Genomic DNA, 19,186 nt, shown 5'->3' with positions numbered 1-19,186 from the left:
ACCTCATAGATCTCCAGATCTGTGAGCTGAGGACAAACTTTGCAGGGATTTCCCCAGTACTTTGGCTTACACTGTCCATTTCAGGAGGCCAGGTCCAAGGGGGATCCTTGATTTATGCTGTGAGGATGGGGTCAGAGGCATTAAGCCTCTCCAGACACATTAGCTTATTTCCAATTTATCCTGAAGTGAAGAGGAGGAAAACCAGGCTATGAATACAAAGTGTCAACACTCAGCTGGTGCTTGATAAATACCTGCCAGAAAATCCATTTTCCTGCACAATTTGCAGCTTAGTGCCTTCCCAAATACAGGGAAGCTCAATGAAATCCATAAAAGGCTCTTATTAACTGTACTATTCTTGAGTCGAGCCCTAATGAGCCAATCTGTCATGTCCTCTAGCACACAGGCTGAATTCCCACTTGAAATTTTGTACTGCTACAAAAAAGCTATAAAGAAGACAAGAAACCTCTTGGCTTTATCAGAAAGATGTCCTGGCTGCTTTTTATCCCTGGAGCAAGTTGGAACCTGTGGCCATGTGTGAAATATTTGTCAGCTAGAAGCATCTCCCTCCTCCTTTGAGCTGAAATTTCCAAGCAAGCCCTGGAGCATCCTTTTACCACCAGACAGGTATTTCTGCGCTTCCCCAATGCACAGGAGTACAGTTTTGGCAAGACAGCCACGAGATGGCACTCCAGGATAGACATTTCCCTGGGCGTAGACAGTCCAGACATGTGTTTCCCCCTCTCTAATTCATGCTTGGAAGCTTTTAGCTGGTTTGTTTCTTTATTGCATGTGTGAACGCAGATGTGGGAAGGGAGGGCTTTGGCCATGGGGGATGCTCTCATGGAGGAAGGCCATTGCAGGGTGGCCTTTGCCTGAGGCTCTTGGCACCAGTGCAGAATAGCCATGCCAGGAGGGTTTAGGAGCTGCCTCCTGGTACAGCGTTTGGGCTGTTGGTCCTGCCCGGGACAAGGACATGGCTTCCCTCTCCCATCCCACTCACCGAGAGCACAGCTACAGCCCTTGGGTGCTCCTGCTGGGTCTTGTCCATCCTGGCAGGGGCTGGTCCATGGGTTGCTGATCCTCGGAGCCATGGTTCCCACTGCATCAGGCTCATTTCTTGTTGCTCATAACGATGAGAAAATTGCTGTGATGGAGCCAAGGTAAAGTCCCGTCTGCCCAAAATCTGGGCTTGGGTCTCTCCTGGGCACAAGGGATTCCCACCCACTGGGGCTGAGTGACCCAGGGCTGTGTGAGCTCAGGGAACTGGGTAGGAATAAATCGCTTTCCATCACCCCACATCATATACTCCTTTATAATCAGCTCGAAGAAAGGGCAACTTTTGCATGGTGAGAGGAGAGAAAAATTCATTTCCAATCCCAATCGCCTGGATCTCTCCCTCTGCATCCCTGTTCCCATCGGGTAAGAAATTGCTGGGCCCCATCAGTGATGAAGCCTCATTTATCAATAAATAATGCAAATGCAGGGACTCTTGGATCTCTCTCCCAGCCGCCTGCTGAGAGCTTTCACTGCAGCTGCTCAGGAGGAAAGAGGCAGCCTCCATTTTTAATAGGATTTTATATGGATGGAGGTAATTTCCTTTTCAAAAATGGGAACCGTTACTTTAGAGGAGTGAAACAAAATTAGAGAAGGAACCATCCTGACTATTATAAGGGAAAATGATCATAAAAAAAATATATTAGGTTTTGGTGGTTTTTTTGCACATTCATAAAGACTAAAAGTGAGGACTAGCTGGTGTTTCTAGGATCTTAGTGACCATCTCATAGCACAGACTGGTTCATTATTGGGAAAGGGACATTTAATTGAGATTCTTTATGGGGAAACAACTAAGTGTAACTGGATTGTTCTAAACTATGGAAACTGAAATAAGACATCACCTCTACACATGCGCAGCTGTCAATGTGCTTTTGTAAAAGCCTCACAATGGGAGGGCACGCATCGGGTCAGAGCAGTCTCTTGGGCGGGCAGTCCAAGGGAAATCTCCAGCCAAGCCACATCCTCCTGGGGTAGTCACTGCCCTGAGATGTCTTTGGGCTATCAGACATCATGTAGGGAACACGGGGGCAAACCTTGAGCCCAGGGACGGGGAGCTGCCGGGTGAGCCACTGGCGGTACATGATTGTGGGTCCGCAGGGACCTGCTCTGAGACAGGCTGTGTCTGGGATGGTGAGTTCATCCTACCTGGATGGAAATTTGGGGTTTCCAGCATCACTCATTTGATGTAGCTCCAATAAAAGAGTCAATCTTGACTTCCTAGGGACCCACCCCTCAGCCCCTGCAGGCTACGACCACACCTCCCAAAGGCCTTAGTCAAGACTGTGTTGACCAAATGCTCCTTAGCCTCCACGAAGCAGCAAGTGTATGACAGCTTCTTCCTAATTCCTGCCATTTTATCACAAATAAATGTGCAGCCACCAACTCTGAACCATCAACACTTTATTCGTGTGTGAGCGAGAGATTCTTTGGGGATCTCTTGCCACGCCAAAAAACATGGTTATGGTCTGGTTGCGCGATGAAACTACAGCACCGCTGGCATCGTGGTGGATCTAAATAGCCCTGGCCAGTCCAACGCGGTTGTTGGCCCGGTCAAAGATGCTGTAGTACACCCTGATGAAGACATCTCCCAAGATCCAGAGGTCCCCAGAGGTGTTCTGGAAGCTGCTGATGCAAGGTCCTTGGTCATTCTGCATTTGAGCAAGAAAACGCAAATGGGGGAAATGTGGGCTAGTATTTCTGCTTGCATTGCTCTGGAGGCCCATGGCCATCCATCCCCTGTCTCCCATGGGAATGGGAGAAGCCAAAGTGACCAGAGCCATTGGAGAAAGTAGAAGGACCTTGAGAGAGGCTCCTGAAACCAGGACCACCTCGTTCCCCCTTACCTGCTCAATGTAAGCCAAGGCAGACACAGGATACTGAACCCCATCGATGACAAAGATGACATCAGGCATGGTGGAAATGGAGCTGCAGTTCACGTTGTACTGCAGAGAGCAAAGAGGCTCTTAGGTGGGAAACAACTTGTTCATAGGGTGAGGAGTGAAGGGCTTTGATTTCACCAGTATAAACTAGCGACTAGGAGTGTCTCATGGTGATCTCTGTTGGAGGTATCAGAGGAGCAGGGCTGGTTTGCCATGAGCAGAGATGCAATTTCCCTGTGTGTGGAAGCAGACTGGGCGCTGGGCTCGGCAGTGCCAAGCTGCCTCCAGGGCAAGCTGAGCAAGCCATGGGTGCTCTTACCTCTCCATACGTGTCCTGCCTGGCCCCGACTGCGCTCTGGATGTTACTAATGCCGGAGGGTGGCCCGGCCACAAGGGAAGTGCCAGTGTCAACGATGGCTTGGCAGCCACCACTGCATGCAATCTCCTGGTTGTTCACGATGATGCTGGGGGGACAAACAAAGCACGGGGCTGTTAAATAACCAGCCAGATCTTAGTGATGTTTTCAAACTTCTTTTATAAGAGTTAAAGCAGGGTAACCCAAAGTGCTGCCCTTGAGCCTTTTGCTTCTTGGAGTTTGCAATGCCAGCTGGTATCACAGCACCTATTGCACGCATGGGCACTGAAGCACTGAACACAGCCCAGCAGCTGGGACCCAACCAAGCCCAACAAAGTAGTTTTTGTAGCATAATTTTGCTCTACTCATCACCAGAGACGTCTCCAATAGCACAGGCTTTGTACAGAGATCTAGGCTGTGTCCGAGGCACAAAGCATTCCTATTTTGGGTGGCAGTTACCAAAGTACTATGGATTTTGGCCCTTAACCTTCTGCATCCCACAGCCGTGGGGTGTTAGATGTCAGTAGAAAGCCTCTGATGTTGATGGGTCCAAGGTCTCTTTAGAAACGATGGTTAGAAATGAACATAGACCAGCAGAGCTCTTTTGTTACCTGTCCATGGAGATCTGCCAGTAGCCTTGGTAAGAGACGAAGATCCAGTTGATGGAGCCAGTGAAATAAGACTCATCAATTCCCCCAAAGATGACCACACTCCCTGTTGTCTCTCTGGATGTTGCAGAGAAGAAAAACAGTGAAGGATTTGCCATGTGGCTTCAGTGCAGGTAGCTTAAAACAACAGGGCTGTGTGTCCCGTGGGGCGAGATGCTGCTTGCGAAGCCACAGTCGCATCCGCTCCCCTCCTCATTATAGAGCATCAGTGAGGCAGCGGTACAACAGCAGCGTGTGCCAGGTCCCTTGGACCCAGAAAAAAGGGGAAAAGGGAGCCATGGTGGAAGCATGTGCCTGTAAACTAGAGAGGTTTCCCTGCAAGCCATAAGCTCCCCAGTGAGTCTGGTGGCCACCTGCTATGAGCCCCCCAGCCTTTGCGTGTCATGACACAGAGACAACTGGATGGCAGCAGTGACAGTGGAGGAGCTGGAGCCACTAGCAAATGCAATGATCGGCATAAGCTGCATCTGCTACCTTCCCCAGCCCTTGAGACCCACACGGCTTACCGGGACAGATAGACTGAAAAGAGGTTCTCCTCCAGCAAGCTCTCATTCACCAAGTTATCAAACACCGGTGTGATCCCATCAGCAGCCAGATTTGGGTAGCCCAAGCCCAGGACCCCATCAAATTTGACATGGACAAAGAATTGGCCAGGCTCAGTGGTGCTCAAGCCGAAGAGCTGGTTGGTGTCCACCAGCGATGCAACCTAGGGACAGGGAGCATGCCATAAGATCTGGATTAGGCACTGCAATATTGATGTTAATCAGGTGGAGAAGGCACAAAGGACCCCCCACTGGAAAAGCCATCATGACACTCACAGTGACAGTGTCAGAGCCCACGATGCCCTCCATGTTGCCAGTGCCATACTGAAGAGACAAGTTCTGCCCTGTGCTTTTGTAGGTGGAGGACTGTGATGGGTTAAACATCTGGTGGTTTTCTAGAAGGTAAGTGGGAAAATCAGAAATGAAGATTTTTGGCAAGGCTGAGCCATAAGGGAAGCGTGGGAGGAGGAACCCTGCTGAACTGCAGTTTAGATAGACCTGCCATTTATTATCCCGCTTTCAGGAACAATTTAGCTGTAAGCATTTGTTGTACGTCCCTGCCTCTCCTCCAGCAACCAGGGATGCGCAGGAAATCCCATCGCCTCTTTGGAGAGATGGGGAAACTGAGGCACTGAGCACTAAGCACATCACCCTGTGGAGTACAGAACTTGAGTAGGTCCTACACCCCAAATACTCATCTCTCCAGGACATTTTACAGATGCTATGGACCCAGCACCACAGGGTCTGCTTGTTGCACTGGCTAGGTGGCCCCTGGTCCCCTGGCAATGTCACCCCAATCTTTGGGCTCCATTGTGCAGTTATAAGCCCAGGACATGCTGCTGGACCCAGCTCTGCCAAAACAGGGAGCCCTGCCTGCTCCTTTGCCTACTTACGGCAAGCCAGGCTGGTGCAGGAGATGGAGGGAACCCAGAGGTTGGAGGAGCCAGTATCAAAGACCACGGTGAAGTCCTGCGGCGGGGTGCCGATGGAGATGGTTCCATAGTACTCCATCTGTGAAGCAGCAGGAGCAAAGGTTGCTTTTAAGGCATGAAACCAGACCTGGAGCTTCCCCAGGCTTTCAGCCTGCGTGGTCCCCTTTTCATGGGGACACCCTGCCTCTAGCAGAGATGCTGTGAGGGACATTTCAGTGTCCTGGCTCCATCCAAGGCCACCAGCGTGGGCAGGAAGGGGCAAAGGATGTGAGCTGAAGGCTTTGGGGTAAAAGGAATTGGGTTTGGTCCATGCACAGAACAGACGTGGGGATGGGTGTCCCACAAACCACCCCAGGGCTGCACCGTTGGGGGACAAAGCCAACACTCACGTCGAGGGTGTTCAGCAGGGGTTCGGTGGCCACTTCGGTCCCGTTGGGAAAAGCATGTGGGAATTTGGTGCCGATGTCGTAGCGGTGATGCTGGAAGAAGTGGTGCAGCAAACCCTTCTCCCTGAGGACCTCCCTCAGCTTCTTCCCCCTTTCCAAGGGCAGCCTGGCACAACCACCAAGGAAGGAATAAGTTAGGATTTTGCTGCCTGCCGCTCCTGCAAGCAACACTTGACACCTTCAATATTTGTGCTGATCTAACAGCAGAAGCAGAGCAGACTCCCCCAAAACACTGAGTCGGGAGGATTTCTGCAAAACACCAAAGCAGCTCTAGAAAACCAGCCCCCAGCCCCCCCCCCCCGAGGCCCCTCCACCTCCTCTGCACCCCTGGAGCAGCTTTCTCAGACCTCAAAGCCATTAAAAAGCTCTGAGTGCTCATTTTCCCCCTTCACCTTGAATCGAGTGGCCCATAAGAGTGATGCTGCGGTGACTTACCTGGTGATGCCCTGGGAGAGGACGGAGGCAGCGCAGAGAAGCACGAGGAACCGCATCGTGCAGGGGCTGCCAGGGCAAACTCCTGACGGTTTATATAGCCCCTGCGCACCCCACCTGCGGTGCCAAGAGCTGCCAGGACCGCCGCTGTGCCGTGTCCCCCCCAGTGGGCACCCAGCCAAGGGAGGTGACACCCAGGGACCGAAGGACATGGCAAACATCAGTTAATATCAATACGTCACCTGGCAAGGTGAGGGGACGATCACAGTGTGCAGACCATAATACCCTACTGCAGACCCCATGCTCTCCCCTGTATCCCCCTTCCAAACCCTCCATCCTTTAGCACCCCAAATCCATCATGACCAGACACTGCCTGTTTGTGGGCATCATTTTGACTTTTCATTTTGGCATCCAAAGCCATTGCAAGGAGCAGTGCCCCCCCCCCATTTATGGGTGTCTTTCCCCAGCTGGGATGGGGAACGGGGCCCCACTGGGTGCCAACGTGTGTGTACACCCCGGGGAGGTGGGCGCGTGGGGTATACGCACGTTTTGACACTCTGGTGCCCGCCGTTATCTGCAAAAACCAATTAGTCCAGTGGGATGCAAACAGTCTGCGGGAAAGGTGACCCTGCAGCACGCTGACCCCTCTCAGCGTGGTTTGCCCAGCGATACGGGGACCATTCAAACAGGATTAAAACTCCTAACGAGTGCCTCGGTATCGCCTGCAGCGATAATGGCTCCAGGCATCAGCTCGCCTTTTGCAGTTTGCAAAGAAGAGAGAGCAAGCGACGTGGTGGGTGAAGGACATGGGGCGATGCCGAGAGATGCGGGATAAGGATCCTGGTATCCGCTCGGGGCTGCTTTTATTTGAGCAGCATGTCCCAAGCCACTACCCCCGCTCCAGACCCCCGAAACTTGGTGGCAGCTGCTGGCATCTTGGCAGGAGATTGGGTTTCTCTGATGACAGTGAGGAAAAGCCGATAGACCCTTTTTTTTTCTTTATTGTTTGAATTTCCTATTGGCCTTGCCACTATTTAGAAAGGATGCTGCAGGCAGAGCCACTCCATCCCCGCGCTGCCGGCACAGTCCCCTCCGCTGCAGGGGGAAGGTGGGTTTCTGTGATGGGGCTGGTTCTTGTAATGGAGTAAAGCAGGAATTAATCATCATTTTTTTTCAGCAGAGGGAAGGGAAGAAGTTGACATTTTCTGGTTGGTTTGGACAGGAGTGGGAAAGGGCTGGGACTAGGTTATGGAGGCCAAAAAAGCAAGGAGGTGCATCCCGGTTTGCTCTCACACATGAGTTCAAAGCCATCGGGATGAAGCGCAGAAACCCCTTGGGACCAAAAACCTCTCTCCAAGCCAAAATAAATAAATAAATAAAATAAAAATAAATAATAGATAATAATAGATAATAAAGGTAAAATAGTAATGATATTATTGTTATAATATTAGTATATATGATATATTATATATGATATATTATGTGTGCTATAAAAATAAATAACAAAAATAATATGAATTGTATATTATATATATATTTTTTTAATATAATATAAATATATAAAGCTCACAAGGTCCAGTCTTAACCCTGCCATTAGCTAAGCAGCTTTTCAAAGGCTGCTGTCTCTGTTCAAGATGGGGGCACTGCAAGCTGCTGTAGAGAGAAATGTGGGGTGGGAACAATAATTTATATTTGGTGTAAAAGTGGGGATGGGTTTGATGTATATTTTGGGGGGGAAAATTGCATGATGCTGTTTGGAAACCATACACATCAATTATTTTAGATTATATTCAGGCCTGGGAGCATCACCGAGATGTGACACCTCGGCCGTGTCCTGGCTGGGTCCCAGCCCACACTGGCCTGTGCAGTCGGGCACGGGTCACCTTGGAGCTGGAACATGGAACAGCGAGTGGGGAAACGCACGTGCGGGAGGACGAGAGGGGCACTTGGCACGGTGCTGGGGGGGAAAGTAGCTCACAGGGAGCAAACAGTCCCTGATGCTCCTGATTATGAGGTTGTGTTGACTTTTCCCCCATCCCTGCAGAAGGACATGAGCTTTTGCTTTGCTGCTTTCTCCTGCATGGAGGTTTGGGGGGGGGGGGGAGGAGAGTTGCTTGGTTTTACTCTCTTAAATGCACTTTGAAAGCAGCTAAAAGTGTTTTTTCTGCTAAAGTGCAGGTAAAACCATGCAGGGACACATCCCCAGTGAGGACACGGGAGAGGGGAGCGAGGGCAGAGACCCGCTCAGGCTGCGCATCCCTAATCCGGACTACTCATGACTTCTTCAATTTACAATTTTAAATCAAGAAGGAGAGCTTGCTCTTACAATCAGGGTGTCCCTCTATAAATTTATGCCAAAATCGAGTGATTTCCCACTAAACTGTCACCTCCTGCAGTTTAAAGCCACTGGGAGACTGGCAATTCCCACCAGGCAGTGCTGCCCCAGGCTCTGGGGAGTCCCCCCAGAATGGGAATTGGGGATGGTAAGAAGCTGTTCAGTTGCTTTATTTCTTTTTGTTGTTGTTTTTTCTGCTGGGAGAAAATAATTTGCAATATTTTCCACTAGGAGATGTCTAAAAATTAAGTAAAAAAAAAAAAAAATCCCAGCCCTTTCTGCACATTTCCAAGCTTGTGGGAAAGCCAGAAGCAGCTAATAAAGCCAGGCAGCTTAATAAAAGAAACCCAAACCATGAAATTACATATTTTTTAACACTGTTATGAAACATTGCACTTTTTTCCTTTTTCCCCTCTCCGTATTGGTATGGGACTCCTTTCTATATGGCAACCCATGGTGTCCCCTGAGCCCTTCTGCCATGGTCCCCAGTGCCAAGCGATGGGTATCATCAATTCACCTGCCTGGGCAGATGCAGCATCCCCACTGCAGGACTGTTCTTTTGTAAATAAAAAGCAAAACTTCTGATGTGTAAAAAAAAAAAACCTAAATAAAATCAACCCGGTCATTGCAGTGCTTTATTTTCACCAAATGTACAATATTTTGTTGGGGGAGAAACAAGTGTGGGGAAGCATCAAATGCCAAATCTGAATTACTTTACTCTCCATGATAACACAGCGTCTGCCACAGCCTTAAAGCTGGTGCCCGTTGAGGTCTTTAGAAGTAGAAACAGTTGCTGCTATAGTACCAAAATCCTCCAAAACCCACAAAATCCCACCAAATGGGAGAGCCCAGAGCACAGGAGAGTGCCACGGCTCCCGGTGCCAAAGCCCAAGGGATTTCCAGGAGCAGCTCTGAACACGCGTGCATTCAAACCCCCAAAATAAGCTTTGCCTTGCTTCTGCTTGAAAGGAAACCAATCAGGGTTATTATTTTTGCTGTAAATGCTGAATATGATTTTTAAATTTCTTTTCTTTATTTCTCTTTATTTATTATTGCCGGGAGTTGCTGTAGGAAGCAGGAGAGAAGCTCAAGTGATACACGATTTTTCCACAATAGTTTCTAAGAGGGGAACTGAAAGCACGTGTCTGAGGGAACTTTTAGTGCATTTAATTAACTTTAATATCCCATTCTTCTCTCAAATTCAACTGACATAAAGAGAGGCTCCCAAACCTCGCACAGTGCCTGAACCTCAGGCAGATGCCGAGGCTGGAAAACATTTTCCTACATCCCAAATACCCACCTCTGGCACCACGCGGCTCCAGCCAGCCCTGCTTCAGCCTCTGCCAAACACATTGCATTGCTTGAACTTTGGGGAAACCCATTCCTTAATTCCCCACAGCTACTTGATATTGATATGGAGGTATTCAAAAAGCGAGTGGACAGGGTACTCCAGGGCATGGTTTAGGGGGCACGGTTAATGGTTGGACTCGATGATCTTGAAGGTCTTTTCCAACCGAAATGATTCTATGATTCTATGATTCTATGATTTCTTTTAATTGCTGGCTAGATTAGACCATCCATCAGCAGCTTGAAGAGCTGCTTCCAGGGAAAAAATAGGCTGATAATACATTACAGAAATGGTTTATCCAGTAGGAATTGCAGGGAAAATGCTAAAATTCCCTGCAAAAGGAAGTTTCTGCCCCTCCGATTTTTGTCTTTCCTAGTGCACGACTGAAAAGTGTAAAAATAGTTAAAGTCAGGTCTCCACCACCACCTTTGCCACTGGGCTCAGCCTTGCAGATGCTTTGGCAGATGAAATGATGCTGCTCAGCTTCACGTCCCAAATTTTATCATGCACCAGGATAAAAACCACGGGAGGAAGCTCTTGGCTGCTGGGTGCTCGGCATCTACTTTCGCTCTTCACAAATTGATTCACCCTTGATTTTTACTGTATAAAATAAAGGAGGGAGGTGAAAGCTAGCTGACAGCATCCATTACATGCAGACAACATCTTGTGAAAGTGATTTTTGAGGCCACAGAGATTTCACATACACACTATCCTTCGATCCACTCCTCTGCAGAGGATGCTGGAACCGGGTCCTGCTCTGGGCTGGGGCAGACCTTTGCTCAGCCACGTCAGAGCAGCTTGGCCTGACTGTGCCTCAGTTTCCCCATATAACATACAGCTTATAACAACACTGTCTACCTTGGAAAAGCACTTTTAAGGTTGCCTGGCGCTATGTGGGCAACCAATGGCCATGGGAGATGGCAAGAAATGGGTGCTGGTGGCTCACAGATGGAGAGGCAGGAGCATCACCCTAAAAATCAATATTCTTGAAGTCAATGGAGCAGCGGTAGCGGCCATCGAGGAACCTGGAGCATATGAAGTTGGGTAAACAGGGGCAGGTGTGGTGCTGGCGCTTCCCAAAGAAAGGGACCTGCGGAGAAATATGGGAGAGACGAGGGTGTCAGGGCTCTGCCGCAACCAAAAAATTATCAAATGGGATCAAAGCCCTGAGAAAATCTCTGGCTCTGCTCAGAGGTTTAATGGGGATATGCCTGAAATTAATTTTTGATCCCTCTGAAGCCCTTCGCTCCTTCCTCGTGCGAGCAGAAGGCGCAGCATCATTAAATCTTGCCCCCACCATGCAAAATCAATATAGGAGTGCAGAGTGGGATGCTCCCCCGAGACCAGGATGCTGCTGGTAAATCCTCACAGAGGAGGGATTGCAGCAGTGTTGCGCTTTGGGCTAATCCCAGTGCACTGGGGTTTCTTATCGGACAGAAATCACGGCACTGGGGCGGCTCTGCGGCATTAACTCGGCTTCTCCTCGCTTGGCAGAGCATTTATGACTCAATATGGAGCAGCGTGGCGTGCGCTTTTCTTTAAATGAATGGGCCGGGCAGCTCAGTCCCAGCTCTGAGTCAAGGTCCGCAGCACCCATGGGGCAACCCACGGATCTAGGGTGGCTCGGACAGGCAGGGCATTGCTCAAAATACTTTAGAGGCTGAAACCAGCTGCACCATGACAGCTCAGGGATAACCATGATGCTGCCCGGAGCCTTATCCCAAATGTACGCCCCCCCCCCCCCCCCCCGGTGCCGACCCCCTTCTCCATCTCAGGGCTTTAATGGAACTTTTCTCCCACGCGAGGAGATGGGTGCCCTTTGCCCGGTCCTTGTCCCCCCTCCCAGCCCCACTGGGCATCCCCACGCCGGTACCTTGTGACTGAAGGGGTGGCACTCGTCCCCCTCCTGCCCCAGGGGGGTGCACATCCGCAGCCCCCGCAGCCAAAGGCTGACGGCGCAGCAGGTCCCGGTGCCACACTGCGGGTCCCGTTCGCAGGCCTGGGGAGAGGGATGATGGTGGGTTGGTGGGATCGGCGTGGGAAAGCATCGCTACCCCTCTTCTGGAGGGGGCCAGTGGAGAAATCAGCCCACGCCGAGCTGCTGGGTGTAACCCCTGAATGGGGATTTAAGGGAGAGGGGCTTGCTGGTCCTAGCTTTCCAATTTTGGGTTAAGCTGGGGAGGTTTTGGGGCAGGGCACGGGTTGGATTGCGGGTGCTGGGGTTTGCAGGATGAAGGGGGAATCTCTCGCGCACGCAGTGATGGGAGGGACAGAGGAAAAGTTTGCAGCTGCCCAACTTAAAAGCAGCATCGGTGCCAAGTCAGAGCAGCAGCATCAGGGGATAAACTCACTGTCCAGATCCTCCGGCATGCACATGCATCACCCTTCTGAGCCCGTAAAACCTACTAAATAATGCAAATGCCCAGTGCTTTTTTTTATTAGAAGGGAGCAGAGTAATGCCAACAACTCAGCCGCTCCCACCCAAGGCAGATGTAAAATGGAAAACTGTCACCTCTCCCCAATGGGATGGGGAAACGGAGGCCGGGATGCAGATGCTGTGCCAGCTCACCACCACACCTGGAAGCCCCTATGGATGTTGAGAAGAGCTGGACGGGGCACCTGGATCACCAGCAGGTCCCGTTTTGCCCCCCAGGCTGTGTTGGCCATCACTAGAGCAGCTCATTGTACCCCTGATCCCTCCTCTGATCCATTTTCCTGACGTCAGGTTGGTAGCACAAGAAGCACTGATGGAGCTCACCCCAAACCCCCCTGGGATCCCCCCTCCTTGGGGCACCTCTCTCCCAGGAGCTCCCAGCCACAAGCCCATCGCTTGTACAGATGAAGAGGTGTCGAAATTGCAACTGGAGAAAAAAAACCATGAGGGCAATGGGTAGAGCATAATTTTGGGGTGCAGCTCTCTCGCAGGGGGGCAATAAGGGGATTTTGCAGAGTCTTCCCTTTCGTGAAGGGAACCTGATTCTTCTCAAGCATCCAAAGCACCTTGTAAGACCCAAATACTGTTAAAAATCAGATCTCAGCAACGATGGACTCTCTCCTGCAAACTCTGGGGTGGCAGATGGGGGCTGCAGGCAACCAGGGAGCTGTACATCCAATCTCTTTTCTCTGGTTATTCAAAATGAGTCATTTAAGCCCTGGGAATAATTTCAAGAGTTGCTGGGTCTATTTGGCACTGGATGGAGGTGGCTCCCTCCCTGATGTATGTAAGGGTAGGGGAGATCCAGCCGAAAAAATCAGAGTCTTGAAAGAAATAGGTCTGACTGTAAGGGGTGTCTGGGAAAAGAGAAGCCAAGAGCCAGACGAAGCCAACTACAAAATTCCCATGGGCTGGGAAAAGCCAGGAGGCAGAGAGGCACCCGGGATGCAAACACTTTGTCTTGGTTTTAAACAGAAGATTTTTCGTTGCCAGGGGCAAAAGGTGGGGGGGGTCAGCCAAGCCCGGCTTTGCTGAAACCAGCATCTTGACTCCTGAAGCACCACAAAAGCCTGGATTCTGTCCCCAAAACTCATTGCTCCTTTTGCTTTTAGCATCACCCTCGGTCCAGCTCAGCACCAAGCTCTTGGACATGCTGAGCCCCAAAAGCCCATTAACAGCAGGGTAAGCATCATACATCTCCTTTGCATCCCCACATCTTCCCCCCTCTTTTAATAATTTCTCTTAATTTGGGAGGGAGAAAGACAATCTGGGGTGCTCGAGCCCTTGTTCCAATTGGGAACATGCTCTGGGGGATGCTCATAAAGATATATTATTTTTTCCCTGCTGGAAAACTTCCTAAAATCCCCCATATCCCTGCGTGCCAGGTCTGACACGGTGCTGAGAAGAGAAGCAGAAAGAGCAGCTCACCGGTGTGACTTTACACTCACGTGGGCTGGGGCTGGCTGTGGGAACAGTATCCCCATGTCGGAAAAATGACTAATAAATTGGGAACCCCCCCCAAAGCAAACAGCAAAAGGCACCGATTCCTGCCTTATTTCCCAAAATAATAATAATAATAAAAAAAAAATCTCCCAGGTTGGGGATGGGACTGGCACTTACCCCGGTGATGATGGCGCAGGGGCAGGAGGTGATGAGCAGGAGCAAGCAGAGGGTTTGCAGGAGCCGGCCCATGGTGCTGGGGCAGGAGCTGTTCCCCTTTGCCGATGAGGTCTGCAGCAGCCCCGCGCCTCCCACCCTATATAACCCCTTCCAGCTCCGCCACCATGGGCTTTTTTTTTTTGTCCCTTGATGATCTCAGAATAAGCAGATGAGACCTGAATCTCTAATGGTATAAAAGAAATATTAATAAACCACCAAGGAAGGGAAAAAAAAAAACCACCTCTCCCACCCGCACCCACATCCCAGGGTTATTTTTCAGCTAAGCTAACACAGCTGGATTTTCCAAGTACACCTCTATATCCATATTTATCCCTGACAGGTGTACTTAAGAATTGAATTAAGAATTTGTGATTATTTAGCTAAAAGAAAACACAAGAATAAAGTTAGCCTGCTACTTCTTGGCTCGTAAAAGGACAATGTGTAATAATGTGGCTCTGTGATAAATATCCTGTAGACACTCGGCTGCATTTATTTGTGAGAATAAAAGGCGGCAGAGAGGGAATAATATCTTTTTCAGTAATGAGGGTGTGTTTGAATCCGAATAGAATGTGTAACTATGTTGATTTATGGTTTGAAGTATATCCCCCATACCTCAAATTGCATTTGGTGCATCTCCTGGGAGCATGAGGGAATAAGACCAGGGTTTGCTGAAGTGGTTAAAAAAGCAGGAAAAGCTGGAATTGTCGGCTTCTTTTTTAATTTGTACATCCTGGGAGATGCAAGGGACAACATCCCAACGCACTCAGGGATGGGGGGCCTTGACGAAAACACCCACCAGCCCTGACGGTCGCATCCATCAGGTGAGAGAGGAGCAAGAAATCTCTGCAGCCTCCGCGATGCAATGTCCCCACGGAGCTGGGGCCATTCGTCACCCACCGCCTCGTCCCATGCAGCCCTTTTGGGAGTCCAGCAATAAAAAAAATAAAAATAATTAACATGTGAATACCCTTCCATGGCCAATGCATGGTCCTGGGCTCCCACAGTCCAGCCTGGATTCGGCTGGGACTCCCTGGACCAAGCTCCCAGTGCCTGCAGTCGTGCTGGCCAGGGCCATGCAAGCAGAGACCGTGGCTAAGACCCTTTGCACAACAAGGGCAGGAAATAAAACTCCTTTTTTTCCCCCAAAATATAGCTGGGTTTGCGATTCTGACCCAGCGAGATGGATTTTTCCAGCCCTGGATTGCTAGGTATCATCCCTGTAGCATCAGAGCTCCACACCAGCATTATGAATTTAGTCCTTTCTGGCTTTTCCCACTGAGGAATAAACATCCCTGAGCCTGATTTTGGAGCTGCTCCCTGCCAGACCTGGTCCATGGGGGCAAATTAGGGACTGGGAACAGCTGGGGGGCTCAGCCCCAGGGAGGAAACATGGCCTGAGGTGATGGGCTGGGATTTGAACTACGGGTTTGATCGGAGCTATGCAGTTCAATCGGGCTTTTCTGTTGAATTTCTTTTGTAGAGTATCAGTCCAGTGCTAAACCATCTATTTAATCAGTTAAAAATAGCCCCGGCATTTCCCTGCCCAGAGACCAGCACTTCTTTTGATGTGGCAGCTGTTCTGCTGCTTTGCTAATGTCTCCTCCACCTGGGCTTGAATTAATTAATCCCAACTCTCCCAAAAATCCCTCCTTCTAGAAATCCTTGCAGCCAGGGAAGGCTCGGGAGTGGTTGTTTCGGGGAGATTTCCTTGCGAAGGTGCTGATGGGATGGGGAAGATGCAGCCCCTGGCCTCCATAGGGCATATTTGTATTTTTGTCCTGTGTTGCTTCCTAGGGGTGGGGGAAAAAAGAAAAACAAAAAAGGCACTATAAGTCCAAGCCATCCCAGCAGCATGGGATGCAGTGGGAAGCGCCTGGGCAGGTGGGATCAGGGTTCTTGGTGCTGCCCCAGACAGCTCCCAGCTTGACCAAGGAGAAAGAAAAATAAAATAAAAAATAAAAAAATCCTGCTGCACTTCACTTCCCCCATCAATAACATTTTAATTTTCTGACCTGACAAGCCAAGATCTATCGCCAGGCGCAGCCGGGAACGGCTTCAGCCGGCACCTTATTAGCGTCGCCGAGCTTTGCGATGCACCCACCATAAATTACCTCCTACTCTCTGCTGACAGCGGGGCTCAGTTTTGGGGGGGCTTTTCGCAGCAAAGCCGGGCTGAGCATCACTTTTAGCACCTCTGTGCCCCACGGGAAGGGGATGGGGGTCCTGACCCCCTCAGCATTGTATGCACTAGTCCAGTTTGGCCCTTCTTGCTGCAAATATTGGGCTCCAGCCCACGTCCTTGTGTCCCCGCATCCCCCAACCTGCATCCCCCGCCATGGTCCGGCTGGGAGAGGATGCTCTGGCCGGGGAGGGTGCGCAGGGGCATCGCCATTAAATCACCACTTGAATTTCATTTTGCCATGCAAATCCCAAACGGTGCTGCGCGGAGGGAGGGAAACACAAATAAACCACGCTCAGGAGTATAAAGGTGGAGGAAAAGGAGGAAAAAGAACCCGAAAACCCAAGAACCGCAAGCGTGCCACCCGCTCTGCCCAAGGAGGGCTGCGCTGGGGGGCAAAGGGGTGCGGGGGCTGGATTTGCAGCTAACGCCCCCAAATTAGGGCATGGTGGATATGTGAGCCTGCAGCGACTGTTTCATTGCAGGGAGCCCCGGGAGGGTCCCGGGCCCGGAGGACGGGGGCAGAGCGGTGGCAGCAATTTGGGGTGTACCCGCTGCTCACCCCGCGGGAGGCCGGGCGGGCGCCTTCGCGCAGCGAGGTCTTTTGACCCTGCGGAGCCGCCGTCTGCGCGCGTCACGTGGGTGACGCCGCTGCCAGGAGCGGCCGGGGAGGGCGGAAGTAAGGGCGGCGGGGGGGGGGTGCGGGGCCCGGCGGTATGGAGGGGACGCTGGAGCAGCACCTGGAGGACACGTACGGGCCGGAGCGGAGGGGGGACACACGGGGGACAGGGGAAGGGCTGGCTGTGCCCCACCGGGGCCGCCGCGTGGGGGGGTGAGGGGGGAGTTGGGCCTAGGCCGGCCCGAGGCCCGGCGGGGAGGGTGCGGGGTCTTCCCGGCCCTGACCGCCGTTGTCTTCCCCCCCCGCAGCATGAAGAGCCCGGCCGTGGTGGGGGTTCTCTGCACCGACTCGCAGGGGCTCAACCTGGGCTGTAAGTAACCGAGCACCGCCGGGGGTGGGGGGTACCGGGGCCCGCCGCACCGGAGACCCCGGGTCGGGGGGCACCGGGCCGTGCCCGGTCTCTCCAAGGACTCCTGGGGGCACCGGGCCCTGCCCCAATGGAGCCCTCCCCGTTTGGGGGGTTCCAGGCCTTGTCCTGCGTGGGCCCCTGCCCCCTTCCACTTTGAGGCCACCAGGCCCCCTGCCTCCCCCCTCTTTGGGTGTCCCCAAGGGCCTGGCAGCACCACCACGGTACTCAGCTTCCCACACACAGGGGAGGAAACTGGAGCCAGCTCTTCCTGCCACTTAAATTCAGGCTTTTTGCCGGTTTGAGAGCAATAATGGGGGGAGATATTGCGTCAACCCACAGGGGAGGCAGATGGGCCCAGGCGGGAGCAGCCCCCCTTAGCCCCGGGGGGAAAGCTCCTTCACACAAAGTGCTGTCACGGCATACGTGGCTTTAGCTAATGTCTTCCACCTCTCGCAGGCCGAGGAACCCTCTCAGATGAGCACGCCGGTGTCATCTCTGTCCTCGCCCAGCAGGCAGCCAAGCTCACCTCCGACCCAACCGATACGCCCGTCGTGTGCTTGGAGTCAGACAGCGGGTGAGTCTCCAGCCCAGGAGTGCCACTTTTCCCCCTGTCTGCCTTTTCCCCCCAGCCCCGGGGCCTTCTCCAGAGTCAGATCCCTAGAGCAGCTTTCCTTATCTTGAGCTAAACTGGCAGCTGTGGAGGAAGCCCCATCTCTGAAGCCATGGGGGGAAGGTAGTCACTGCCATAGGCATGGGAATTCATTAGATTAATGGGACCTCAGGAAGCAGGAACTGTAAAAGCAGTAGGAAACCTTTCAGGGGGTGGGGGTTACTGCAGCTCTGTACTTCTTCTACACTTGGGATCCCCACAGATAATGAAGCCCATGCTGTAGCCTGTCAGTATGGTAGGCAAAGACTTCTCCAGCACTCTTCATGGGAGCGGGCAGAAGACATGCAGTGACCTACAGGTCTAGTGCAGAGCTGGGGTTTGCTGCAGCCGCTGGATGATACCTGTGTCTAGTTTCCCACCCATGTCAGCTCCTCATCACAGCTGGCTTCTCAACTGCCTTGGCACTTTTCTTGTTCTAGGAATATCATGATCCAGAAGCACGACAGTATCACTGTAGCAGTGCACAAGCTGGCATCCTGACCCTTGGGAACCTGCGCAGCGCCCCACTCCCACCTCCGGCCCAGCTCCTCCTCACTGGACAACCACTCTCCTCTGCTGCTCCAGCGCAGAACGTGCTTGTAGTACCAAACCTGGGCTGAAGGCTCTCCCTCTCCACTTAACAGCTCCTGTGCAGCTATCAGGGTCTCCAACTCACATTTTAGCACTTGTGCTGCTGAGGATGAAATGTGGGTCACTCACCAAGCTTATGTAATGGTCAGATACTACAAGCTGTATGTGTGTGTGTGGCCTTATTTGTTGGAGAAATCAATAAATGACCTGCAAAAACACTCCCTTGCTTCTTTCTGCTCCAGCTGTGAAAACTGTGCCCATTGCTTTGCCTCGTTTCCACAGCCAAGTGAGCCAACTTCTCCCAGTCCCTTCTTTATTAGCATTTCTCTAGAGAAGAGGAATAGTGCACAAAGGCTTGAATTAATGGAGGCTCCTCCAGTAGAAAAGATACAAACACTTTCCAAGGAATCGCTCTAGGAAATGTTTAGCCTCCTCTAGTTAAATGTTCTGTGCGAGATTTACTTGCTTACTGTGCCTTGGATTGAAGTTCAAACCTACACGTGCTGGCCCTGCCTGCCTGGTCCCTGTGTGAACTATAAGTGGATGTTGACAACATGCTCACAAATCCAGGCCTCTTGCTCTCTTAGGGATTTGAGCATTTGAAATAGTTGTTTCCCCTACACTCTGTGAAAAGGTTTTCCCCTTGAAAAACTGC

General features: G+C 51.5%; 3 protein-coding genes across 3 annotated transcripts; 1 reads left to right on the top strand and 2 right to left on the bottom strand.

Moving 5' to 3' along the window:
• Positions 1-2,564: 2,564 nt before the first annotated feature.
• LOC128154593 (embryonic pepsinogen) lies at positions 2,565-6,367 on the bottom strand. The gene is made up of 9 exons (XM_052815446.1): positions 6,312-6,367; positions 5,820-5,982; positions 5,392-5,509; positions 4,775-4,893; positions 4,463-4,662; positions 3,900-4,013; positions 3,253-3,397; positions 2,898-2,996; positions 2,565-2,702 (listed from the first exon to the last, which is right to left on the bottom strand). The coding sequence occupies exons 1-9, from the start codon at positions 6,365-6,367 to the stop codon at positions 2,565-2,567; spliced, it is 1,152 nt and encodes a 383-aa protein (XP_052671406.1).
• A 3,923-nt stretch (positions 6,368-10,290) lies between these two features.
• On the bottom strand, positions 10,291-14,164 carry PROK1 (prokineticin 1). The gene is made up of 3 exons (XM_052815447.1): positions 14,046-14,164; positions 11,865-11,990; positions 10,291-11,081 (listed from the first exon to the last, which is right to left on the bottom strand). The coding sequence occupies exons 1-3, from the start codon at positions 14,115-14,117 to the stop codon at positions 10,962-10,964; spliced, it is 318 nt and encodes a 105-aa protein (XP_052671407.1). The 5' UTR covers positions 14,118-14,164; the 3' UTR covers positions 10,291-10,961.
• A 2,756-nt stretch (positions 14,165-16,920) lies between these two features.
• On the top strand, positions 16,921-18,747 carry LAMTOR5 (late endosomal/lysosomal adaptor, MAPK and MTOR activator 5). The gene is made up of 4 exons (XM_052815448.1): positions 16,921-17,014; positions 17,191-17,252; positions 17,748-17,865; positions 18,381-18,747. The coding sequence occupies exons 1-4, from the start codon at positions 16,980-16,982 to the stop codon at positions 18,439-18,441; spliced, it is 276 nt and encodes a 91-aa protein (XP_052671408.1). The 5' UTR covers positions 16,921-16,979; the 3' UTR covers positions 18,442-18,747.
• The last annotated feature ends 439 nt before the right edge of the window (positions 18,748-19,186 follow it).

This window comes from Harpia harpyja, chromosome 19, assembly GCF_026419915.1.
Source record: "Harpia harpyja isolate bHarHar1 chromosome 19, bHarHar1 primary haplotype, whole genome shotgun sequence".
Taxonomy (NCBI): Eukaryota; Metazoa; Chordata; class Aves; order Accipitriformes; family Accipitridae; genus Harpia; species Harpia harpyja.
This window is presented reverse-complemented; position numbering and strand designations above follow the sequence as displayed.